Consider the following 26,530-nt stretch of genomic DNA (forward strand, 5'->3'; position numbering starts at 1 on the left):
AAAAGTCCTTCATTTTGTTTCGGCTTTTATTTTTCTGGATTGTATGTTGGTCCAATAATGCTTCATTCTTGTTAAAGCCAGTTTGTCTTATCTTCTTCTCTCATGTTTCTGATGGATGTAGAGGTGTACACTTACATAAAATATTCTATTTCGCTCCCTCTACCTCAGATTTCCATATTTGGAAGAAAGAAGATACAAACCTGATTTTTTACCAAAAAAAATACAAACCTGATTTTTTTCTTAAAAACCTTGCATGCGAGCGAAGCTTGATACAAAAATATCATAGTGAAAGGCATAGAAAATAATGAGATCCATAGAAATTAAGCAACAAAAGGAGAGAAAACATGAGATGATACATCAAATATCAATTTATCTTGGAGAAGAAACGTTGTGTGGATCTGAGTAAGAGAACTTTACAATGACATTGCATAAATATAAATGATGGAGTGAAGGTAGTTATAAGAGAGATTGACGTGAATGGTGATCGTGGAGGTGTAGGCAAGAAGAACTGTTGGAAAGAGATTATTGGATTGAACTGGATTGTTAAGAACGTGTGTTACTCTTCTTTTTTCCATTTTTATTTTGCTTTCATTATTTTATAAACAATTTTTAATTTTAAAAATAAAAAACAGGGTCCATGTGTCACAATTTGATTGGTAGAGTAACTTGTCCTTTAGTATATAAGAGATGTTTTGTGTTTATTTTATAAAAAGTTTGGATTGACATTGGAGTAAGCATTATCTCCACTATTATATTATTAAACCATTTTAAAATTTCATTACTATAAACTATACCATTTAGAATATTCTATTCCATTTACTCTGTTTATCTTCTTTCATAATATTATCTCTTTTTCCAATCATCGCATCGCAGTCATACCATGACCAACATTGCAGTCATAGTAATCTCTGTTTGAAAGATGACTATTTTTTTTTGATCGACAACGTATGTTTCATCCATAATCACTCGTACCGTAGTCACCATCTTGTAATCACTGCCACTGCCAGTGCGACAGTGCGATAACCACAACCGTCGTAATGATCACTACCCCCACAATAATCATCAACGTCGTTTCCTTTGTAACCATTCAAGTTTCATTGTAATTTGTATTGACGTTGCAATAACTAACATCACTGTAAATTTATCAATCGCATTTTTTTCTATTGTTGGCAACCAGTTCAGAAAAATAAAACAAAACGAAAAAATATTACACAAGTGCTATGAAATCTAATAACGTCAAAATCGTTGCTATATTCTTAATTTATTGCTGAACTAGTTGGCAAATAAACCAAAGAATGTAATTTTGTTTATTGAGCGTAGTCGGTAACGTCATCAGTGTAGCTAACTAACCATTGGCCAGAGAGTTGATAAGAGAAGAAATGATTACTCATTGCCACGTTGGCGGTTAACATCGTTAACAAGAAAAAAAAACGTAAACAGAGAAACACCTTTATCCTCTGTATCGTCTTCAATTTTCCCGCACTTTCCCCAACCCAAAGGAAGCATCTTTTTCTCTTTTTCCAGGAAAAAAAAATGAGATGGGAGAGGGTCCAACGTCAAGCGGGTCTCGCTGATTCTTCTTCCGGGCCGGGAAAGAGATGGGGACACACTTGTAACGCCGTTAAAGGAGGCAGATTCGTCTACGTATTCGGTGGGTTTGGTAGAGACGGTTACTTCACCAGTCAAGTTCATGTCTTTGACGCTGGTGAGTGTTCTTCGGTTAATGGGTTTTGCAAAAGTCCCAATCTTGTTGATCTTTGGATGAAAGCGACTTCATGATTCTGTTGATGTTTTGTGGCTACTTGCTTGCTTTGTAGTTCTGTTTTCAGAATCTTTGGTTGTTTCAGGGAGGCAGATATGGAGTGAGCCGATGATGAGAGGGGTACCTCCCTCTCCGAGAGACAGTCACAGCTGCACAACTGTTGGGGATAACCTTTTTGTGTATGGTGGTACTGATGGGAAATATTATCTCAATGATCTGCATGTTCTGGATACTTGTAAGCTCCTTTCGATCATCTCTTCTTGTGTTGTAATCAAGAAAATGCTTATCTTTGTGTGTGTGTTGTTGTTGCTAGCTTCGCATACTTGGAAATGCCTTGAAGTTAGAGGTGAAGAACCTGACGCAAGAGAGGCTCATAGTGCAACGCTTGTTGGCAAACACATTTTTGTATTTGGAGGCCGTGGGAAAGTTCCTGGTTTGGATGATGAAGTGTACTTTAATGACCTTTACATACTTAACACAGGTACAGGCTGCGCTTTAAGTTGGTCTGGTCTGGTTCTAGTTAATTGAACTGGCTTGGCTTCAATCTTGTTTAGAGACTATCACGTGGCAACGAGCTGTAACAACTGGGACGCGTCCCTTTGCACGAGATGGCCACACTTGCTCAACCTGGAACAACAAAATCATTGTAGTAGGTGGTGAACATTTCGAAGGCGAGTATCTCTCCGATGTTCATATCCTTGATACAGGTGCATTCTTGAATCACATCTTCTTTAAATGTGTTTATGTCTTACTGATATTTTTCTGGTTCTGTAATTTCAGATACGTTTGCATGGAAGCAGATGAAAACTTCATGGCAGCAATTAACACCACGAGCTGGTCATATCACTGTTGCAATTGAGAGAAACTTATTTGTGTTTGGAGGGTTTAGGGATCCTCAGAGTCTTTACAATGATCTCTATGTGCTTGATGTTGGTATGTAACGGTGACCTCAATTGCTTTACCTGTCTTGTCTTCTGATATATCTAAAATAAAAGTATAATTGTTGGTTTTGTCTCTATAGAAACGGGTGTATGGTCCAAAATAGTTGCCATGGAAGATAGGCCACCAGCTAGATTCTCTGCTGCTGCAGTTTGTTTAGGTCCTTACAAGGCTGGTTCCTTTTTCTTTTTTGGTGGCTGCAACAAGAATCTTGAGCCGTTGGATGACATTTACTACTTTCACACAGGTTTGTTTTGATCTCTCTCGGTTGGTTACAGTGCATGGTTTCGCTAATTATCCTCTTTGCTTATTCGCTAATAGATGGTGTAGTCGAAGCACGGTCTGCTCAGACTCGTGGGAGGTTGCCTTTAAGGAAACTAAAATGCAAAGAGCAGCAGAAAGAAGCTGTGGAGCAAGGGAAAACGGTTTTTCAAGCCAGGGTTACTGAAAACTCCCCCTTAGGTTACTACACTATAGAAACGATCATTGATGGAAAGGTGCTTCGCGGTGTTTTGCTTTCAAACAGACACCACAGCTCTGTTCAAACGGCTGATCCAAGCTCTACTAGTAGGCAAGTGTATTGGTTGTAGTTTCTCTTTTAAGCGCATTTGTTCTAAAGCATGTTTGATTGTCTGCAGGAAAAGGTCTGGTATGCTGGATGCTGATTGTGATCATAGAGCCAAGACGCAGAGAACTTTGAGTAAGGATACAGCAGGTAGTAGCCAACAAGCTGGTCCAGTGGATCCTTCTGATGATGCTTACAAGAAGGTTGCAGCTTCAAATGATATAAACATTGCGAGAGCACAGGAGGCAGAGCTGTTTCTTACCAAAATTTATGTTGAATAATCTTGATCAGGCGAATGTAGAGCCATTGAGAAACGAGATGTCAACAGACGTTGGTGCTGGAGGAGATTCATCGCCACAAAAGCAAGGTGACTCATGAACAGACATGATTCAGTATTGGATAATCAGTTTAACTTATTCCTTTTGTTGAACAGATGAGGAAAGAGTTGCTGCAGAAGATGCAGAACCAAAATAGTAACCTCAAAGTACATAAAGGATCTTTTTGGGTGGTGTACAGTAGCAAGTAGATGAAGGCAGGGTTTGGTTTGAATAGCTGATGTACAGGGGCGGAGGCAGATATTTTTTTTGTTGGGGGCATGAGTAAAATTAGTTGATGGATTAGAAGTATATTTGATCAAAACAATGGGGGCATATTGAATTTATTGAGAGATTTACATGGAATTTTAAAAAGTTATTGGGGGCAAATGCCCCCCTCTCACACAATGTGGCTCCGCCACTGCTGATGTAGAAGAAAGTTGAGGATGAGTAGAAGAAGCTAACTCTTGTGTTAGGGCCTTTTGTTTTGTATATTTGAGGCTCTTCAGTACAAACAGCTTTAACTCTGTTGTTAATTACCTTTTGGTTTCAATTTGCAAAGCCTTATGGTGAGTTTTTGTTTTCTTCTAACAAATCATAAACTTTGAGTAGTTACTCTTTTGAAGGTGGTGAAGGCATTTACTCTTCTCGTGACTCTGTTTCTTCAGAAGTACGTTTTGCATTAGAGAAAAAAATTAGTCTATTTATTGTCTCTCTCTCATTGTTTCACCAACTATAAAGATTACGTTTGACATTGGTCTCTCTAATGACTAATGACAGTAAATGTAAAGCGTTGATCAATGCATATAATATGCGCATGTATGGTATGTATGTGTGTTTATGCAGATAAAGAGACAAAAATGCGATGATTACAAGTTCTTGACAAATCATTAACGCCGTGAAACCATGTGCCTCGATAATTGATCATTCTTAGTCTTTGACCAAGACCACCTTTAACTTTACTTATGCTACAATTAATTTTGCATATAATATAACTGCAATGTAGCTTTGAAAATTGTTAATTTGTGATACCATCATTCTTGTATGATGCGTGCATTAATATATTGTTGTACACTGTATACGCATACACGTATACAAGTACAGAGATACCATTTGGATCCAACGACAAAGACTAAATGCTAAAGAAAGTAGTATATTAATTACGAAATAATCATATATTGCCAACCGTAATTATTTCTCTGATGATCATATGGTAATTATTCATAACCATCTCGTTGACGTGTGATACTTTTGTTTTTAACGAGTATTTTTGAAAAAATGATTTTTTCTTCTAACCATTCTCGTGCGCAAAATGTTACAATTTTCAACAAGCATTTTTTCAAAGATAATAAATTAAAATGCAGCCAAAACGAATTCTAAATTTCTAAAATATGTATCATTGGGAGATCATGTTAATGAAAAATCCAAATTGTCCTTGTTGGCAATCCAACCACTAAAGCATGCACTCTCCAACTAATTTTGCGACTAATTAATTTATTTAGTAAGTGTATTTATAAATTCATAGTTTCTCATTTTCTTATAATTTTTTTTTCATTTTCTTATAATACTTGGGATTTTCCAATTCCAGTTATATTTCCTTTCTTTCAATAAGTTCATTGCAACAAAACAATACAAAAACTAAAAGAATTCCACTATAAAAAATGAACAGCAGTTATAATTACTTTATTATGTTTATTACACGACAATTGAGATCCTTTATCTTGATGTTGTCGCTCGAGACATTTAAAAGATACTAGTATTTTTTTCTTTTTGGTAAAAAAGATACTAGTATTTTTATTGTAAAGTGATCTGTAAATTAAATTTATAACACAAAGTTTTTTCTTATTGAATCATTTTAAGCTAATGCGTTTTAGTGAATATTATATTATCTTCTTTTTAATTTATACTGCTACCAAATTTTATTATTGTTAGTTGATAATGACAAGGAAAAGGAACAACATGAATAAGGTGGTGAGATGAAAAAACTACTCTGCATATATAAAGCAAAAGGGAACATAGAAAATGACAAGTTTTCATTTCAATGAAAGAAAGAAGAAAAGGACGTCTTCTTACAAGAAAAACTGCTGAAGATGTTAATGTGTTTACTTGGTTACACATTGTTTTGTTTTACTTACCTTTGCGGATAGGTATTTAATGCAATTCCGTGACCTTACCGGCAAAAATTGATGACAAATATTGCGATATTTTTCTAACTAGATTCATGTACTGTACCTCTGACTTGTAGATTGAAAGATGAAACACCTTTGCTTGCATTTAATCAGTGACCAAAATTAGTGTTAAGATGAAATATAAGTGTGGATTTGGATATATGGTTCATAACAAAAATTTCATTTGCTCAATGAAAACAACCTCACTAAGATGATTTATTCATAAATTTTAAAGAAAATGGTGTCAGTTATGGACATTTTTTTGAATTTTTTTTTAAAAAGTTTTTCAGTTACATAAATTCTCAACCTTTTTGAAAATTATTAGTTAAATATTAATATAATTAGTGAGAAACTAATGTAAAAGTCGACAAAAAAAAAACTAATGTAAAAACTCATCGATGATAGTTTTATATATGTTTCATACATCAGCTGGTGACAAGAAATTAAGGTTAAAAGTAAAAAAGAAAATGAAAGAACTGAATCCATTATGTGGATATCTTGATGACCTGACACAAAGGTCACATGTATAGATAGGGAAGTCAAACCAGATCAACACCCTCACATGCTTCTGCTAGATGGAGAGCCTCTGTATCTCCACACACCTCTCTTCCAATGTTTTTCTTTTATTTTTTAATAATCTAATAAATAATCTACCAGAAATAATCTAAAATCTCTTGGGCTTTGGGAAAACTAAAGAGCAGAGAGGTAGGTTTTGTTTTACTTAAAAACATTTTTTCTACATTTTATTTAGAAAAAGAAAAAGAAAAAGAGAAGAATACTCCCATTTTCCAATAAGCATTATGTGGCTGTATTTCCTGTTTGTTCTCTGAGCAGTTACCAGTAAGTACAAACAGAGAGGAACATTTAGTCTCTTCTTGGATCTGTAGTGAGATTCCTTTGTTCCTTTCTTTAATCTCCTCTTCTTCCTCCTTCCTTTGGCTGTTTCTCTTCATCTGCAACTCTTCCTCTCTTCATTGGTTCTGTAATTTTTAAGGTACATTCTCTTTTTAACACTGTTTTTTCTTCAGACAATGGGTCACACATGTTCTCTAGTGTGTCTTTTCATCTTCTAAGTTAGATTCTTGTAAGCTTAGATCTAATTACCAAAAGGGTTTCTCATCTCTCTTCCTTTTCCTTTTGTCTTGAGTGGAATCTGAGAATCTAGCTCTGTAAAAAAGGTGGAAACTTTTGCTTTCCTTTTAGATCTGTAGGTGTGGGACTCAAAACTCTGTTTAAAAAGATTAGCTTTTTTCTTTTTAATTTTTTTTTTTTTTGAGATCTTGAACGGCTTTCAAGTTTTCTACAAAGAGAAAAGGCTAAAAATTTGGAGTTTTAAATGGAAGGTTGCATCATTCTCGTCATGGCTTTAATGGTGGTCACTGCTGAATGATGGAGAAAGAAAAAGAAAGCTTTTAAAAGTCATCAGTGAGGCTAAAAGTTAGGGTCTTTGGAAATCAATAAAGGGAAGAGCACACACAGAAGAAAGCTTCTAAGCCAAAAAAAAAGAAGAGAACTTTTTTGAAATGGCTGCAAAGCTTCTGCATTCGTTGGCAGATGATAGTGCAGATCTGCAGAAGCAAATTGGATGTATGAATGGTATTTTTCAGATCTTTGACCGTCACCATGTTCTCACCGGCCGGCGAAAGAGTCTTACTTTAGGTAAATATATTTTATATTTTTTTAACACATTGTTTTGGTCTCTATGGGTTTGTGTATTGTTGTCGTTGACTTGGAGCAGTAGAGATAGATGGTCACTTGTGTAATTGTTAAATCATATCTTTTGCTTTCCTTTCTTCTCTATTTTCTTTAGTTAAACCAGGTCTTGTTACATTGTCAGAGATCTAATTTTCTGGTTTTTGTTTCCTTTCTCAATGGTGTTGATCTGCCAAATCTTTTGGTTAGATTTATTTTTCTTGGTAGATTTTGACTTCTATTAACCTTAGTCTCATAAGTTTCCAACCAAATGTGATAAATAAAAGTTTGACTTGCAATGCCTCATCTTGTGATATGATCCTCAAGCTTGTTTATTGCAGGTAGTGGAAATGCAAATAGCATCAACATTGAGAGAGACTCTGTTGATACATTTTATCAAGCAAAAGACACTGTAAGTTTATTCTTAAGGGTCAATGATCTAATGTTGTCTGTAAGATCCATCCTAAGGCTTTTTGCATTTCAGTTTCAGGACACAAACATTGGTGTGAATGTGAAAGAGAAGCAAAGGGTTTCAACAGAATCATCAAGGGTTTCTTTTTCATCTTCCTGTTCGTCTTCTCCATCATCTCCGGAGTTGATTAGAGGAGTCCAACCTGAAGCTTCTGCCTATGACCAAGCCAATTTTCCTGAATCTCCTACAAGTGACTCTGAGATGGCCGAAGGGAATGGGTTTTCACAGCTAGGATTTGACCTCAGAGATGTTGTGAGAGACTCTATGTACAGAGACGCAAGAGGGCTTTCGCTCAAGACTCCTATGACTAGAGAGGAAGTAGTAAGACGCAGCAGAAGAGAGGACTCTCCAAGGCCTTATGGTTTGAAGCAATCCACACCTGCTGATCTCAGTGAGTCCTTCAGGTTTCTAGCCAAGCTTAGAGAATCACCACATCATTATAATGAGGTTGGAGTAAAGGGTGCACCAGCACGCTACTCTGTTGATTCTCATGATACGCTGAAATCAAGACAGAAGTTGAAAGAGTTGCCTAGGCTTTCGCTGGATAGCAGAGAAAGAGTGGTGCAAAACTCTGTTGTTGATCTTAAACCAGTTAAGCTTCCTGAAAGTTCTTCAAGCAGCAACAAGAAACGGCCTCCAAGTGTTGTTGCAAAGCTCATGGGTTTGGAGACACTGCCAGGTTCACCAGTGGGTAGAGACATCCATAAGCTTGGTTTGAACACTTTTGACGATAACAACGATCCATTCTCAAGATCATTGAGGGAGAAAAACCTGAACCGTACAATAAGGTTTTCTCCTAGCTCACCAAGGAGCTTGGGGAAGGACCCTTCTTCTCCTAGATGGAGAAACTCTGATTTTGTTATGAAGCCTCTGTCAAGTTCAAGGTTTCCCATTGAGCCAGCTCCGTGGAAGCAAGCTGATAGAAACAGAGTTCTTCAGAAGCAACCTGTGAAGGCAGCAGCACCGCCTGAAGTGGCTAAGTTTCCTCCTACTGTGTACAGTGAAATGGAGAGGAGACTGAACGATCTTGAGTTCAAAGATTCAGGAAAAGATCTGCGAGCTCTTAAACAAATATTAGAGGCTATGCAGTCAAAGGTTTTGCTGGACACTGAGAAACAACCACAATCCTCAAACATGGCAGCTCAAAGAGATTATGCAACTTCTAACCAAGAGACGACATCAAGAACTAGAGTTCCCTCATCTTCATCTAACCAGGTGTATCAATCTCCGATTGTGATTATGAAACCTGCCAAACTCGTTGAGAAGGCTGGTATCCCTGCGTCATCTCTTATTCCAATTCACAGTCTATCTGGTGGGCTTAATAAGATCCGTAGAGAGAAGCCTGATGATAAAGGAGCTTCAACAAGTAGTAAACGGGTGACAAAAGACAGTAGTTCTGGAAAGGGAAGAGCTGAATCATCTCTCAGTTCTGTTGATAAGAAACCTAACAGCAGAAACGTGCCGTCTTCTTCAAAGAAACCTCATAAGGTTACCAAAGAAAGTGGTACTTCAAAGAGTTCAGGATCTGTAAGTCCAAGGTTGCAGCAGAAGAAGCTTGAGCATGACAAACGCTCACGGCCACCGACTCCTCCATCTGATTCTACTAAATCAAGGAAACCGTTAAACCGACAAATGGCAGAGTCTACTTCTCCTGGTGGCAGACGTAGACCCAAGGCTCAGAAGAGTTTGCAGCAAAGTGATGACCTAGTTAGTCAAGGGAGCAATGAGTCTAGGACGTCGAGTCATGACATGTGTACTCATTCTGAAGCAGAAGCTGCCACTGTTATAGAACAAGCATCTGTAATGGAGGCAGCCAAAGCTGTAGTCTCCAACTTAATGCATAATGTGAGTTCCGTGCCTCCTTAATACATTGGTGTGAAATGATTTTGAGTTATTAGTTCTCACAAGTTTTTATTTGTTTTGGTGTTTTCAGAAATCCAGTCCAAGGTTTAGTGAAGATGGATCTTCAGCAAACCTTTCACTAGTTGCTTTGGAGCATCCAAGTCCTATTTCAGTTCTTGACACCTCAATTTACAGAGAGATGGAACCATCTCCTGTGAAGACACAAGGTAGTTAACATATTCTATCCCTACTATTTTTATGGTCTATCAACACTGAAAATGTTGGCATGCAAAAATACATAAAACATCAAATCATTTTAAGATCCTAGGACGGCCTGTGTCTTTAGTTTGTTTAGTTTTAGAAAAATTCTCTTTTTCAATACTTTCTGACTCAAAAACTGATCCTGTCATTAGGTTATGTTGTTGCTCATGACTCTGGTGATGATGAACAATGTGAGGATCAGTGGAATCCAGCATACAGTTTCTCTGAAACAACATCAACCTTTTCGCCAGAGATAAACAGGAAGAAGCTTCAGAACGTTGAGCACTTGGTTCAAAAGCTCAGACGGCTAAATTCTACCCATGATGAAGCCAACCAAGACTACATTGCTTCCCTCTGCGAGACCTCAGACCCCAATACCGATCACAGATACATCTCCGAGATTCTATTAGCCTCAGGTCTTCTCCTCCGTGATCTCGGCTCAGGGTTAACAACGTTTCAACTACACCCTTCAGGCCACCCGATCAACCCAGAGCTGTTCTATGTTCTTGAGCAGACAAAGGGAAGCAGCAACACGCATCTGCTGCTACACAAAGAAGAAAGCAAGGCTCTGAACAAGGAGAAGCTCAACCGCAAACTTGTTTTTGACACGGTTAATGAACTTCTTGTGGAGAAGCTAGCATCGGTTGAAGCCACAACGAATCCTTTGATGAAGTCATCTGCTAAGAAAGCCATGAGTGCGCAACAGCTATTGAAAGAACTGTGTACAGAGATAGAATCACTGCAAAGACAAGCCACAAAGAGATCAGAAAACTTCTTGTTGGAGGAAGAAGATGATTTCCTGAAGAGTATACTTGCAGAAGATGTGATGATTCGGTCAGGGAACTGGGTGGACTTCAGTGGAGAGTTCTCAGGATTGGTGCTGGATGTGGAGAGGCTTATTTTCAAGGATCTGGTGAGTGAGATCGTGCATGCAGAAACTAGCCGTTTGCAAGCAAAGTCAGGAAGACGAAGAACACTTTTCTCAGGCCAGTAAGCTAAGGCTGTTGAAGAAACACTAATTATATATACTCTATGGTCTTTTCTTTTGCCCTGCTGATTCACATGCTTGTTTTTCGTTCTTCAGTATTATACGTCAGGATGATAATCAAATGGTGTGCTATGTAATAACTGAAGTTCTTGAGATGGTTATTGGAAAAAATTGTAATCAGTATAAGAGTAAGAGAATCCATCAAAGCAGAAAAAAGAATTAACGGAACTAATCTGTGTCTAATGTATATTCTCTTGGGCTCACGTGTTTTAATATTTTATTTATTGAAAAGATCACAGTTGTTTGAACACTACATTAGTATGTTTTGACATTACATTTATCTAAAGACAGGGATAGGAAACAAGAACCAAACACCGGTTACATGAAACATGGCAGGAGGTTATTGAGAAGAAGAGCAACAGATGGATCTGGCACCAACCTTAGTTGCAAAACAACAATTTTCTCACCTTGTGGATGAAAACATCAACCTTATAGAACCAGAATCTGCTCCAAGGAGAGTCAAAAGTAAGAGATGAATATTCCAAGAAGTATGGTGACATAAGCAGCAGCAAAGCTCCAGTAGAAATATATCATGTCAATAAGGCCCTCATCATCCTCCACTTCATTACCTGGTTCTTGAAAGAAGTTACCACTGTTGCAGATTATGTTGGTTGGTAGTCCACATAGAAAAGGATTATCTATGAAGCTTGTGGAATGACTCCTGATAAGTTATTGAACGAGACATTGAAGACAGCTAGGTTGCTAAGCTGTGCTAGTTGTGATGGGATCCGGCCTTGTAGCTTGTTGGAGGAGAGATCTAAGGCTTTCTACATTCCTCAGACCTGAAAAGCTTTTTGGTATCACACCGGATAATTTGTTGTGAGATAGATTGAGAGCATGTAGTTTGTGAAGATTTCCAAGCCCAAATGGGATCTCACCACTCAGCTCATTTTCTGAGAGATCCATTCCAAAAAATAATTCGAGATTTCCACCCATGTATGAATCATACCGGTGTTTCGTTGCAAATTCAATTTTCGTCAGGGTGGATTGTAAAATGAAGCCACCATTCTAGCACGAGAAGAGAATTGAAATATCTACCAACACCTTTTGTGGAAGTGGAATCCTGTTCCAGAGCATAACCACCCCAAAAACTGCTAGACCTTTCACTGAAGTCGAAATCAAAGTAGTATAACGCATTATCGTTTCCCAAACCAAGTGATGTATTGCTAAGGCATGAGGGTATGGATCCATTCAACTTTTTGTTGGCAAGATCCAGAAAGTGGATGCTTCTTAGGCCACACAACTGTCGGGGAATACGGCCTGTTAAATTATTCCCCCGCATAAGAAGAACACCAATGCTTTGGGTGCTGATGAACTCTGGAATATTCCCACACAATCTGTTATTTCTCAGATCAAGTACGGTAACATTCATAAGCAATGTGTCTGGAATAGCCCCTGATAAATTATTGTCTTGCAAGAGTAATACAAACGGCTTCGAGGATCTGACGTGCGGTGGTAAGTCCCCTGATAACATGTTTGCAGAGAGGTCTAGTAGACTAAGAGTGGATGTATTGAACAATGAAATAGGTATTTCGCCTTCCAACGAGTTGTTTGAAAGTAGTAGTGCAATTAAGGATGGAAGTTGGCCAATCCAACTTGGAATAGCACCTGTGAGATTGTTGTTCGAAATGTCAAGAAGTACCAAGGATTTCAAGCTAAGCAAACCTTGTCCGATCTTTCCTGTAAACTGATTGTTATCCATCAACAACTCTGATATACCATAAAAATCTACTTCTTCTGGAAAAACCTCTCCACTGAGTCTGTTATGTGACAACTTCAAAATTTCCACAAAATAACAACCCTTCAAAAAATCTCTATGTATTTCCCCCTGGAAACTGTTGTGAGATAGATCCATATTTGAAAGCATTGTAATGTTGCTCAGAGAAGATGACAGCTTTCCTTGAAAACTGTTACTCGATATATTCATAGATATTAAGTGAGGAAGTATCAACCCAATGTTATCAGGAAACAGATGATTGAATTCATTCATTGACACATCCAGGAAAGCCAGACCATGTGTAGATTTTGGTAGCTGAAAGCTTGTGAGATAATTATTCTGCAGACGCAAAACTAGGAGTTCCTTATTGTTGTCTAGTAGCCAAGAAGGAAAAACTCCAGATATTTTATTGTTGGAGAGATCAACTTGAAGCAAACCTTTCTGTTGTAAGAGAAAATGAGGAACCTTGTCCAAGTTGCAAGATTCTAGTACAATAGCATTCAGCTGAAATCTTGGCTTCCAAGAACCTTCAGACTCTACTTGAAGTGATCTGGATTTTGAACCAAGTTTTAATACCCTAAGATCTGAGAGGTTTGCAAGCAAACGAACTGAGAAGAAGCCTTCAAAGTTGTCATCAAACAACGATAAGTACTCAAGCGATTCAAGGTTACCAAGGGTAGATGGTAGCTGTCCAGTCATTTGGTTGGATGAGATATCAAGAACTCGAAGTCCAGTTAAGCCAGTTAAACATATGGGAAACTGGCTTACAAGTTTGTTTCGACTTAAATCAAGCTCTTGCATATTCTTCAGGTTGCATATCCCTAAGGTAATCAAATGCACAAGCTTAAGTCATTTACATGAACATGAATTCAACACAACTTATTTTTAATGAAAAGGTGAAATACCAGAGTAAACTTGCCTTGCAATTCGATTGAGCCAGTAAATTCGTTATCACTTAGATCCAGAGCTTTCAGGTTCATCAGGGCAGATAGCTCTGCCACAAAGGGGTAATTAAGAACTTTTAAACACGAACATGTTCATTCGAAAACTAATCCATTACTGTTGTATTGAACTGACATAACTTACACCGTAGTGAATAAAACATTTATGGACAACTAAGTACCTTTTAACGGTATGGTGCCATTGAATCTGTTAATACTGAGGTCTAGCAGCTCCAGGTTTATCAAATCTCAAAGTTCTGAAAGGAGTCCAAGGAATATAAGAAGGATACAGTCTGAATTTAAGACTTAAAATTCTAGCACTATAAACTGTATGCAACAAACAAAATATACCTTTAGCATGAAGAGGACCATCCATATAGTTATCCCGAAGAAAAAGAGTTGTAAGTGATGTAGCGGCATTAAGAAACGGAAAGAGATTGTTGTTGAATGTATTTGAAGAAAGATCCAAAATCTTCAGGTTTCTTAATCTTCCTAAGCTTTTATAACCTGCAAGCTAAGTGTTTTAAAGATAATATACACAAGAATCTTGCTAAGCATACCTCAATCCAATCACTTAGCACACCCTCATTGAGAGTATTTCATGAGGGGTTTTCAAAATATTTGTATAATATAAATAATATATTGAGTATCTCAAAATATCATGGATTGAGTTTCTCATAGTAATTCTTTTTAGTGTTACAAAAAAAAAAAGAAGAGTTTCTCATAGTTTTTGTGATATCCATATTTAAATGCTAATATCTATCTATACATACACCTTAATATGGCTGATAACATTATGTTGAGATACAGTCAATGAATGTGCTCTTAGTGTGCACACAGATAATGAACTCTACGCACCAAGAAAATGATAGTAAATGACCGTATGGCATAAACAAACAAAATCCATATAGGTTCTTTCGAGAAGTCGGCCCCTAACGCAAAGATATGATCAAAGTTCCAGTGGCAAAACAAAAATGTTAAATCTAACCGGTAGGGAAAGACTGTATACCTTCAACATCATCAAAGAAGCCAGAAAATTGGTTGTATGTCTCTTCATCGAATCCTTTCTCATCAAACTGGTATAAGAAACTGAATTTGGACTTGGATAAGTTGAGACTTCGAACTTCTTCAAAGGGATGCAGCAAAGAAAGATTTAGTAGAGAGTTCTCTTTGAGCTTCAATCCACCAAAGGCAATCTCGGTTATCCGTTTGCTTGTTTGGTTGCAGATAACACCCTCCCACTGGCAGCAGTCACTCTTTGTGTCATAAGTCCAAGAAGGGAGAACATAGTATTCTTTTGGCTCGAACTCCTCTTCTTTAGTAATTGAGAATATGTATTTCCTAAGCTCGAGCAAAGCCTTTCTTTCATTCTCAGCACAGCTTTTGTATCCATGTAGCCGCCCCAGCAGTACAATCACACATATCAAGTATTTTCTAAAGAACACCTTCCTTTCCATTGCAAATAAAACGAAAACCAAATGAAAGAAAATCAAAGGACTGTTTGTTCGATGCAGATACCTCCACATTTACAAGATATTTTTTTCATAATTGCAGTGGAAAACACCAAACTAAAGAAATAATTGTATAGTAACAAAGTCAACTGTCGTCTATCGTTTACTCTGAGTCGTATGATAAGATATTCGTTTGGCATATATAAAGTCAAGGTCTCTGTCGAATATGTGTGGTCGGCATCTTTTACGTCGACCAAAGCTTTATATCATAGGAAACTGCTTAGTACCATGCAATGAAGTTGATGAAAATAGGAAAACAGATTGGAAAAGAGTTTTTTTTTTTTTTTTTTTTTTTTTTGATCAATGGAAAAGAGTTTTGTCGAAATAATTCAAGTGTTAATAAAGAAGCGAGCCAAAACAGTAGGATTTAATTACTAGTAAATGACTAGGTTTTTGTTTATTTATTGACAAAAGTTGGTGGAAATCTCAGCACTTAACTCCATAATGTATAGAATCCACATATATATGGGAGTTACTTAAAACCAAAGCACATATGCTAACATAAACAGAGCGTATTCAAGCCGTTTTTGCTTGATAAGGAACATCCAAGAACTGAGCTTCAATGATTTTGACAAATCACACTTTTGGCTGAGGCAGTGAAAGAATCAACAAGGCGGAGCCATGCTCGACGCCAAGGACAATCGATGCACATAAGTAGAAGAAAGCCTATTAACGCAGTCACATAAGTTGAAGCAGTACTCCAATAGAAGGCCATCATGTTAACAATAGCTTCATCATCATCTTCTTCTCCTCCATTATCTGCTTCCTTTGTGCTCTTCTTAGCTTCACAACTTTTATCGGTCGGTGGTCCACATAGAAGAGGATTTCCTAAGTAGCTGTTCTCGTTGAAGGTGCTAAACTGCCTTCCTTGGGGAATGATGCCTGATAAATTGTTGTAGGAGACGTTGAAGACAGCAAGAGAAGTGAGGCTGGTTAGTTGACTAGGGATGTCTCCATGTAACATGTTATAAGAAAGATCAAGGCTCTCAATGTCCTTCAGTTTGGAGAAGCTATCTGGTATAGAACTCGACAAGAAATTGCGAGACAGATTCATTGCTCGTATTTTCGAGAGTTCTCCAAGCTCAGCTGGGATAACACCACTTAATTCGTTGCTAGACAGATCCAAGCCATACATATAATCAAGTGTTCCTCCAGTGTAAGAATCATACCTTTGCTTTGCTGCAAATTGAATTTCGACAATCATAAATGTATCATAGTATGCACTGAACTCTTCTACCAAGAATGTATATTTGTAAAATTCGAATTCAAGGCTTTCAACAAAGCCAAAGTCAAATGCCCCAAAGGAGCTACTTGTCATCTCCTCTTCTTCCCTTGATCCAAATGATAAATTATAAAGGCATGAAGGTATGGTTCCATTGAGCTTGTTGTCTGAAAGATCAAGGAGAGTGATATTTCTCATATCACATAGCTTCCATGGTATAGATCCTGTTAAATTGTTCCCCTTCAACAGAAAAATTCTCATTTCCCCGGTATTGACAAACTGTGGGATACTTCCAGAGAGTTTATTGTTCCGCAGATCAAGTATCTTAGCATTTTCCAACAGCTTGACCGGGATTGACCCCGTTAAGCTGTTGTTGTGTAGGAACATACTTATCCCATACATAGAATTCACATGTGACGACGGTAGTTCACCAGATAATAGGTTTCCAGAGAGGTCCAGAAATTGAAGATGATAAACGGCCAGCAGGGAAGGTGGCAACGTACCTTCTAATTGATTATTTGATAGCAGTAACATAATCATATGCGATTCTTCGGGTATCCAACTTGGAATAGCACCTGTAAGGCGATTGTTGGACGCGTCAAGTACTGACAAATTAACCAAGGTAAGCAAACCTGTCCCAATCTCCCCTGTAAATAAGTTGTTATCCATCCGCAACACAATGAGTGATGTTAGGTTAGTCTGTCCTGGAAGAATATGTCCACCAAGTTGGTTGTGAGAGAGCTGCAGGATTTGTAATGAAACACAACCTGTGAATAAGCTTCTAGGTAGTTCCCCAGAGAAGTTATTGTGAGACAGATCCAGGAATGAAATGTTCTTCATCTCACCCATAGATGATGGCAAGTTCCCTAGAATCTCATTATGAGTGCCATTCACATGTAGCAGACTCGGAAGCACATGGCCAAAATAATCAGGGAGCACTCCACCGATATCATTTGCTGAAAAATCCAAGAACTGCAACTTAGGCAGTATTGTAGTAGGAATCTCGAAGATAGTGAATGAGTTATTCTGCAGCTGTAGGACTTCAAGTTCTGGATTATTAGCCAACAGCCAGGTAGGAATGTTTCCGGATATTCTGTTGCTGGATAGATCAAGTACACGCAACTTCTTCTGGTACATTAGAAAGTTTGGGATCTTCTCCAAGCCGCAAAACGGTAGTGCAGCTATAGTCAATTGAAATTTAGGAATCCATGTACTTTCTGTATCTACTTGTATTATATCAGCTGGTGATGATAGTTTGAACACCTTGAGATTCGTGAGGTTGGCTATTGCATCGAGTGACAACAAGCCTTCGAAGTTATTATCTGACAACGATAGATATTCAAGAGACTCCAGGGTACTGAAACTAGATGATAGGTTCCCACTTAAATAGTTGTATGAGAGGTCAAGAATACGTAGCTTGTTCAAGCTTCCCAAACACAGAGGAAGCTGACCAACAAATTCATTTCCACTGAGATATAGCTCCTGCAGATTCTTCATTTCACATAAAACTGCAATAAGGTAAACCAGAAACCAAGAATATGATGAGAATAATAAGGATAGTTGTTATCTTCTCAGGGACTCAGGAGACATTTCTCACTCGCAAGATATTATTAAGTCAGATGATCCAATTGGTGATAAATGGTTTGACTCATCTATCTTATATATTACTTAATCATTTCCAACTTTTTATATGGGACATGTCGCTAATACTCCCCTGAGATGATGGCTATTCGAACATTAATCTCGGAATGTTCAGTCAAGGATTGATGGACCAACTTTGAGTTGGATTGATAATGGATCTGGTTAGACTGTGTTAATTGGACTGTGATCTCATATTAGTTAGATGAACTCTCAACTTAAAACCAATTGGTGATAAGTGATTGACTCATCTATTTTATATATTACTTAGATCCTCTATAACTTCTGATGTGAGACATTGTAATAGTTATGATGAATAGTATTAGAGGTGAAGCAAAAGTACATCACCTTCTATTGGCTTTGGTCCGCTGAAGTAATTCCAAGCTAGACCCAGGACTTCCAAAGTAGTCATATTCTTTAGTTCTGAAATAAAGTGAAGACAAAATGATGGGAAAAAAAATCATTTTCGATGAGCTATATTCATCTCCATTCAATACAACACACAAAAGATTAAAAGAAGCAAGCCTGCCTTGCAATTCCATTGAGCTAGAAAAACCATTGCCACTTAGATCCAGAGCTTTCAGCTTTTTCAGGTGAGTAAACTCTGTCACAAGACAAAGAGATACAGAGGAAGATGTCTAATTGATAAGGATAAAGAACAAGACAGTGGCAAGTGACGTAAATGGTACCTGGCATGGAACCGTTGTAGTCGTTTACACTCAGATCCAGCAATTCCAAGTTTGTCAAGTTTTTCAGTTCTGAAAGGGAGTCTAGGAGAATATAGGAATGATCAGAAGTGCAATCAGAACATTGAAAGTTACAGAGACTGCAATACACAAATCAATCTAACCAAAGATACATTAGCAATAACTGTACCCTTGTTTTTTTGCTAAACAATAACTAGACCTTGTTACAAATGGAGAAACACACCTTTAACAGGAAAAGGGCCATTCATGTAGTTGTTCCGAAGAAACAGAGTTGTAAGTGATGTCGCAGCATTAAGAAAGGGAAAGATGCTGTTGTTAAACTCATTTGAAGAGAGATCCAAGATCTCCAGGTTCCTTAATCTACTTAAGCTTTTATAACCTACAGGGGAGAATACTGTTAAAAGTTATGCAAAGATATGATAGGTCACCCTAATGACTTCAACAAGTTCAATGACAATTTTAATCTAGTATGCATGCAAGTGGATAAAAAGAGTTGAACTGTATGAACTCGGTAGGTAACGTGATATACACGTCATATCCATCAGCAATTTAATGCCGAAGAAGTTGCCATAACGTTTTATGCAGGGTTAGATATAATGTTTCCAAATAATTTTTTTACAGATATACCTTCCATATCATCAAACAAGGCACTAAAAGCGCACCGGGATAAGTCCAGACTTCGAACCTCGTCAAAGGGATGCAACAAAGAAAGATTAAAGAGAGAATGCTCTTTCAGGAACAAATAACCAAAGGCGATCTCAGTCACCCGTAGGCTTGTACGAGTGCACTTAACGCCCTCCCACAGGCAGCAATTGCTCTTTGTGTCATTACTCCAAGTAGGGAGAACAAAGTCGCGATCTCCATCTTGAGAAGTCGAGATCAGGTATTCCTTGAGCTCTAGCAACGCCTTCCGTTATTTCTCAATACAGCTTTTGTATCCATGTAGCTGCCCCAACAGTAGTAACATCACCCATATCAAGTATTGATTCAAGGACACCTTCCCTTCCATTGAGCCGAAAGAAAATAATAATCAGAGATTGAAAAACTGCTGTTTGACATTGAAGAACTGGAAAAACCAAGTTGCATAAGAAAACTATTTTTACTAAGTCAATATCTTTTGTGGAAACAAACTCATATCATATGACATACGTGTGGCGTGATTAGCACTACCGACTCCTTCCTACGAATCTTTATGCCCCAAGTAACAAAGAAAAATTGTATGTATGCATTAGCCACAACAATTTCTTTTTCCTCAAGAGTACAACTAACAGTGAAATAACTAATTTCAATGATTCAAGTACAAAGTGAAGGGGAACAAGAGTTCAAAAAGATGAAAATGATTTCATATATTTGAAACGTTTCAATAGATAGATGAACATTATGCAGGGTGGGTCCTCTAAAAATCAAAAACTATATTCAAAAGAATTAAACTAAAGAAAGAAAGATAGATAATACTATTTCTTGTGTTAGCCCTGAAGACGACTTCCAGCTTTAGCTTAGAATCTTTTACATAGTCCTTAGTTATTTAAATATGTTGTGATCTTCAAGATTAAACATGATAAAGTAGTAGTTTGGTCTTCATTGCTCTGTTTTTGTGTAATGACTTTGGTAAGAAAAGGTGTTCTTGACAAAAGATTAATTCATTTTTATTTTTCTGCAACCCTTACAAAAAACGATTACAAGCTTATAGAGAGAACATATTCTCTTGTCTAACTATTACAACTGCTCCCACTACCACCTTTTAACTCTAGCTTAAGGTCTTTCTTACACAACTTCAACAACCATTTCTGACACTTAACAACTTCACTAAACCAAACTACAAAATCATTCTAGTTACCTTGATTCTTTTGATTTGGTTTGATTACAAAATGACATTACTCAACAATTCCACGTTCACTTGTATGTTAATCTTTTAGTAACGTCAGCTCGTCGAATTATTAACCAGCATTGTGAAGAAACAGGAACAGATGGGGACAAATAAGAATTTGAAACAAAATAGATTACCTTTCAATCATTTAAATTTCAAGTCAGTGTACCTGAATAATAAGAGTACAAGTATCAGAATTTACAGAAGCATTTCGGATGACAATTTTTTCATAGCATCAACAACACTAGACCAAGCTCTGTTAGAACCAAAAGAGTGTGACGCAAGTATTCACAGCACTATGATCACATAGCTTACAATAAAATTCGCACGGAATGATCTGCAGCATCATCATCTTCTATTCCATCATCTAGTTCTTCTGAAAAGATTGTTAGTACAACTACTATTGATGGATTTTCCACAGAGTAGAGAATTTTCTATGTAGCTGCCCTCATCAAAGGTGTTAAACTATCTTCCTTGAGGGATGATGACACCCGGTAGGTTTTTTGTAAGAGACACTGAAAACAGAAAGACTAGTCATCTATATTAGCTGTTACGAGATTCAGCCTTGTAAACTTTTCAAAGTTCGTTTTAAGCATAAATGATGTGTAAGCATTACATTTATTTTATTGACAGAGAGGGTTTGAGAAGAGTAAAAACGTATGGGGGAGGAGAATATAAGAGCTTGTCACCACCAGAGATCTAAAACAACATTTTTTTCACCTTCTGGATAAAAGCATCAACCATATCGAACCAAAATCTCCTCCAAAAAGAATCAAAAGAGAGAGACGCAAATAATCCAACAAGTATGGTCACATAAGCTGCAGCAAAACTCAAGTAGAAAGACTCCATGTCGATTGCAGATTCATCATCATCTTCCACTCCACTATCTGGTTCTTGAAACGTACCACTGTTGCAGCTTCTGCTTGTTGGTTGTCCACAAAGAAGATTGTTACCTACGAAGCTTTGCGTATCAAAAGTGTTAAACTGCCTCCCTTGTGGAATAGCTCCTGATAAGTTGTTGTAAGAGACCTTGAAGACCGAGAGGGTGCTCAGCTGTGTCAGTTCTTGTGGGATCCGGCCTTGTAATCTGTTGAAAGAAATATCAAGACTCTCCACATTCTTCAGACCTGAAAAGCTTTCTGGTATAGCACCTGATAAATTGTTGTGAGAAAGGTTAAAAGCTCTCAGTTCCATAAGCTCTCCAAACTCAGCTGGGATCTCACCACTCAGCTCATTCTCCGAGAGATCCAATCCATACAATAGCTTGAGATTTTTACCAAAGTAGGAATCATATCTGTACTTCGTTGCAAACTCGATCTTTGTCTGAGTGCTTGCCTTGTAGTCCATACTAAACGGATCAAGCATGAGCAGAGACTTGAAGTATCTACTGGAATTGTCTTGTTGCAGAGAGAAACCATCAAAGACATCAGATGGGAAAGAAATGCCGAAATCATAATCATATGATGTACATTTCTTCCCTGTAACAAATGATGTATTGCTGAGGCATGATGGTATGGATCCATTCAATCTGTTTCTCGAAAGATCAAGAAGTTGGATGTTTATTAGCCCACACAACTGGTGAGGAATTCGACCGGTTAAGTCGTTCCCTCGAAGAAGAAGAACACTTATGTTCTGTGTTTTGATGAACTCAGGAATACTCCCGAACAGTTTGTTGTTCCTCAGGTCAAGTATCTCGACGTTTGCTAGCTGTGTGTCTGACATTTCTCCTGATAAATGGTTGTCTTGAAGGAGTAACACTACCCCATTCTTAGAGTTGTGTTGTGGAGGTATGTCCCCAGATAAATTGTTTGTGGAGAGATCAAGTAGCTGAAGATTGGAGTTGTTGAACAAAGATGTAGGTATGTTGCCTTCCAACAAGTTGTCTGCTATCAGCAGTGCTGTTAAGGATGGAAGCTCGCCGATCCAGCTTGGGACAACGCCTGTGAGATTGTTGTTTGAAATGTCAAGCAGTGACAAGTTTCTCAATCTCTTCAAACCCTCTCCAAGCTTTCCTGTAAAGAGATTGTTATCCATGAACAGCCCCAATATATTAGTAAATTTGGGTGGTTCTTGAAAAATCTCTCCAGTTAGTTTGTTGTGTGATAGCTTCAAGATTGCCATGGAATCACAACCGTTTATAAAACTTCTTGGTAGCTCCCCACGGAAGCTGTTGCGAGACAGATCCATATATTCAGTATTCTTCATGTTACCTAGAGAAGATGGGAGAGTTCCTTGAAAGCCGTTGTTGGAGATATTCATGTACCGTAGATGAGGAAGTATCCAGCCGATGTTCTCGGGAAGAAGATGGTTGAATTTATTAACAGACACATCCATGAAGAGAAGATGATGAGGAGATTTGAGAAGCTGAAAGCTTGTGAAGGAGTTGTTCTGTAGAAGCAACACTTTGAGTTTAGTGTTGTTCTCCAGCAGCCAGGAAGGAAACTTTCCAGAAATGTTATTGTCGGAGAGATCAACATGACGCAACTCCTTCTGGTGCATGAGAAACTGAGGAACCTTGTTCAAGTTGCAAGATCGTAGTGCGATAACATCCAACTGAAACTTTGGCTTCCAAGAACTATCTGACACTAATTGAAGTGAGTTGGATTTTGAGCAGAGTTTCAACACTCTAAGTTTTGAAAGATTGGTTAGGGAACCAAGTGAGAAGACGCCTTCGAAGTCGTTATCAAACAACGACAAGTACTCAAGGGACTTAAGGGTACCAAGAGAAGGTGGTAACTTCCCAGTCAATTGGTTGGATGAGAGATCAAGAACTCTTAGGCCACTCAAGTGAGTTAAGCATAAGGGAAACTGACCTACAAGTTTGTTGTGACTGAGATCTAGCTCTTGTATATTCCTCAGTTCGCAAATACCTATGGTAATCAAATGCAGATGTTTTTGTCACTTAAAGTGAATTCAATGACAGTTCTATATCAAATAGTGAAACATTTGAGGAAACTTGCCTTTCAGTTCTGTTGAGTCAGAAAATTCATTGCGACTTAAATCCAGAGCTTTCAGTTTCCTCATCTCAGATAACTCTGCCACAAGACAAAGCCACACAAAGGTATGATATGAACCAATCCAACAATAAAAATTTCCACACTAGAAAAGAAAGGCAAGCATGTAAGGACAACTACCTTGAAGCGGTATGGAGCCGTTGAATCGGTTTCTACTCAGGTCGAGCAGTTCCAAGTTTGTCAAATCTCTAAAATCTGAAAGAGGTTCCAACGAATACAAGAATTATACAAAGATGAAATTATGACATACAATGATTATAAACTGAATCGAGCCAACAGAAGAGGCATCATCAGTGAATAAGTCATTCAAAGATTCAAGATATGAGCTTATTTAAATGGATCGTATACCTTTAGCTGGCAAAGAGCCACCCATGTTGTTGGACCTAAGAAACAGATTTGTGAGTGTTGTAGCCGCATTAAGAAAAGGAAATATGCTGTTATTGAATTTATTTGAGGATAAATCCAAAATCTTCAGGTTTGTTAATCTCCTAAAGCTGTTATAACCTGCAAACATGGATATGGGTAAGCCATGCTAGATATTAACCGAGGCTTTTATCTTTTTTTTTGAAACACTTTTTTTTTTTTAAACACTAACCGAGGCTTTTATCACTTTTCAAAACATCTACGACTATCTTTTATAATTTTAATGTGGAGGGAACGAAAGTGACGTTACGATCAGAGCAGGCTCAACACTGTTAGGGGTCCTAGGGCAAGAAATTTTTTTTTTACTCTCTAAAATTTATATACAGATAATGTTTAAAATATTTTTTAAAATTTAATCAATAATATTTTGTATATTTTGTAATGAAAATAAAACCATATACATATCAAATAATTTTGAGCCCTTTTCAATTTTATTTATTATATTTATAATTTTCTTATATATAAAAATATAGATTTATAAAAAATTAAGCCCCTTAATTAGTATTAGTATTATACGGGGGACACGAGCTTGGACCCGGGATGGTCGCACCGCTTGTCCCCCAAATGAGCCGGCCCTGGTTATGATGTGACTGCAACATGCAGCATGGCACACAACTATCAAAGTAAATCCATAAACAGTGAAATCATCGAAGAACCTTATTCTCAGATGTTCTAAACACTTCCAAGTTTCAAGAATTAGAAACTGTGAAAAATGATAAACTGACACAAAACACTTTTTTGGATACATATCATAAGTTTGGATACAAAAAATATATTGTTATCCAAAAGCAAAAATTAAAGCTCCAATGAAACAAAAATTGTTAAAACTTAGCCACAAGGAAAGCGCAGTGTACCTTCAACATCATCAAACAAGCCATTGAATTTGCTCAATGCTCCCCCGGATAAATTGAAACTTCGAACATCTTCAAAGGGATGCAGCAAAGAAAGATTTAGAAGAGTATTCTCTTTGAGGTTCAATCCACCAAAGGCAATCTCGGTCACCCGTCCGCTAATACGACTGCACTTAAGGCCCTCCCAAAGGCAGCAGTCGCTCTTTGTGTCATTAGTCCAAGTTGGGAGAACAGAGTTGGATTCCTCTTCTATACTCTGTGAGATCAAGTACTTCTTGAGCTCCAACAAAGCGTTTCTTTCTTTCTCTATACAGCTTTCGTATCCATGTAGATGTCCCATCAGTAGAATCACCCATATCAGGTTGTGGAACAAACACATTGTCCCTTCCATCGCAAATTTTGTAAAGTAAAATAAAAGAGAAACAATAAGAAACTCATTCGCAATGTGGGAATGTGAGTTTTAAACAAATATAAACTACCTACAAGTTTATAATAATTAAAATTTAAAAGTCCTCACTGAAACACAAAGTTCAACGATAAAAATTAGCCGTCTCGATGAAAGAAAACACTTAAAAGTCGTATGATCAACATTGGTTAGTTTGACTTGTGATGATGTAAGACTCGTTTTGGTTGAATGATTCTGGTTGAAATGCCATCGAAGATATAATGAAATATTTTAATGTTTTGGTTGAAATACCATCGAAAATTTGATTTCCCAATCTTAGGATCTAATTGATAACCATTATAGTAACATTAAGAACGAATTAAAAAAAAATTGTTCTTTTCCAAATTTAGTGAATAATATTTTTGTTCTAGAATTTTCTACCAAAAAAAAATGTAAAGGAATAGTTATTATTTATATATGGTTTGTTTTAGAAACGATAAAAAATTTAATGTGTTTCTTCATTCTATTGGTCACTTCTTCATTCTATTGGTGACCCAATTATAACCTCAGAAATTCATCTGATAGAAACCCCACAAAAATTTCTTAGAAATAGAATATTAATGTTTTTAATATAACTAAATTATGTAACTAAATTTCTTTATTTAGAAATATAGATCAATAACATGGGATGCCAAGCGTTACTAGAGCATCTAATGTGTTTTTTAAATATCTTATGAAAAAACAGTTTCTCACAATTTTCAATCTCTCTTATTTTTTAGTAAGATAATTTTACTTTGTCAAAAATTTATTTTAATGAGATAATTTCTTAAAATACTTCTGATGGGAACTTTAGAATTCTGCTGAACAACCGCTAAACCTAACGGAGTAACGGTCACGAAACTGCTGATGTAGCTCTATTGTATTAATTACGTAGGGGTTGACGCTTGACAATTGACACGGCCAGAACCAAACGCTGTCGTTTCGGTGGCATTGCTTTGTCTCCATAGAGGGGAGGTGGTCAGCATCTCTTTACTTGGACCAAGCTTTAGTATCATGACGGTGACTGGTTACCAAATAGAAGTTTGAAAAAAAAATTGTTTTCCTTTCACAAACCAACCACAAACCAGTTCCAATAAATGTTGAAAGCATTGCGTCTATTCAAAGATAGAGCAGTTGACAAACAAAACAAAA

General features: G+C 37.2%; 3 protein-coding genes and 2 pseudogenes across 5 annotated transcripts; 2 read left to right on the forward strand and 3 right to left on the reverse strand.

Moving 5' to 3' along the window:
* The first annotated feature begins 1,425 nt into the window (after nt 1-1,425).
* On the forward strand, nt 1,426-6,139 carry LOC106379469 (acyl-CoA-binding domain-containing protein 4). The gene is made up of 9 exons (XM_048757650.1): nt 1,426-1,705; nt 1,848-1,997; nt 2,076-2,243; nt 2,317-2,469; nt 2,543-2,695; nt 2,784-2,948; nt 3,023-3,469; nt 3,558-3,633; nt 3,700-6,139. Exons 1-7 carry the CDS (start codon nt 1,534-1,536, stop codon nt 3,289-3,291), a joined length of 1,230 nt encoding a protein of 409 aa, XP_048613607.1. The 5' UTR covers nt 1,426-1,533; the 3' UTR covers nt 3,292-3,469; nt 3,558-3,633; nt 3,700-6,139.
* Nucleotides 6,140-6,334: 195 nt separating this feature from the next.
* LOC106381368 (protein LONGIFOLIA 1-like) lies at nt 6,335-11,183 on the forward strand. 3 transcript variants are annotated; one of them, XM_013821272.3, is made up of 6 exons: nt 6,480-6,742; nt 7,092-7,407; nt 7,782-7,852; nt 7,925-9,757; nt 9,846-9,981; nt 10,168-11,183. In XM_013821272.3, exons 2-6 carry the CDS (start codon nt 7,272-7,274, stop codon nt 11,007-11,009), a joined length of 3,018 nt encoding a protein of 1,005 aa, XP_013676726.1. In that variant the 5' UTR covers nt 6,480-6,742; nt 7,092-7,271; the 3' UTR covers nt 11,010-11,183. The 3 variants fall into 3 exon arrangements, with proteins under 3 accessions (XP_022558637.1, XP_022558634.1, XP_013676726.1); XM_022702916.2 differs by lacking the exon at nt 6,480-6,742 and adding an exon at nt 6,335-6,453 and having other exon boundaries at nt 7,782-9,757; XM_022702913.2 differs by having other exon boundaries at nt 6,479-6,742; nt 7,782-9,757.
* Nucleotides 11,184-11,414: 231 nt separating this feature from the next.
* LOC106378140 lies at nt 11,415-15,496 on the reverse strand (annotated as a pseudogene).
* Nucleotides 15,497-16,089: 593 nt separating this feature from the next.
* Nucleotides 16,090-19,808, reverse strand: LOC106378141 (receptor-like protein 14). The gene is given in 8 exon segments (XM_022708703.2): nt 16,090-16,388; nt 16,453-16,957; nt 17,030-17,962; nt 18,441-18,515; nt 18,622-18,696; nt 18,782-18,850; nt 19,023-19,178; nt 19,427-19,808. Coding segments are annotated over 8 exon segments (2,250 nt in total). The 3' UTR covers nt 16,090-16,333.
* Nucleotides 19,809-21,144: 1,336 nt separating this feature from the next.
* LOC106379470 lies at nt 21,145-26,239 on the reverse strand (annotated as a pseudogene).
* Between the last annotated feature and the right edge of the window lie 291 nt (nt 26,240-26,530).

Source organism: Brassica napus, chromosome A2 (genome assembly GCF_020379485.1).
Source record: "Brassica napus cultivar Da-Ae chromosome A2, Da-Ae, whole genome shotgun sequence".
Classification (NCBI taxonomy): domain Eukaryota; kingdom Viridiplantae; phylum Streptophyta; class Magnoliopsida; order Brassicales; family Brassicaceae; genus Brassica; species Brassica napus.

Excerpts from the sequence above, each read along its gene's own strand:
- LOC106381368 (XM_022702916.2), top strand. The coding sequence starts at position 7,272 with ATGGCTGCAAAGCTTCTGCATTCGTTGGCAGATGATAGTGCAGATCTG. Across the intron at positions 9,758-9,845 it reads TCTCCAACTTAATGCATAAT|AAATCCAGTCCAAGGTTTAG; the intron begins GTGAGTTCCGTG and ends TGGTGTTTTCAG. Across the intron at positions 9,982-10,167 it reads ATCTCCTGTGAAGACACAAG|GTTATGTTGTTGCTCATGAC; the intron begins GTAGTTAACATA and ends TCCTGTCATTAG.
- LOC106379469 (XM_048757650.1), top strand. The coding sequence starts at position 1,534 with ATGAGATGGGAGAGGGTCCAACGTCAAGCGGGTCTCGCTGATTCTTCT. Across the intron at positions 2,244-2,316 it reads CCTTTACATACTTAACACAG|AGACTATCACGTGGCAACGA; the intron begins GTACAGGCTGCG and ends AATCTTGTTTAG. Across the intron at positions 2,949-3,022 it reads CATTTACTACTTTCACACAG|ATGGTGTAGTCGAAGCACGG; the intron begins GTTTGTTTTGAT and ends ATTCGCTAATAG.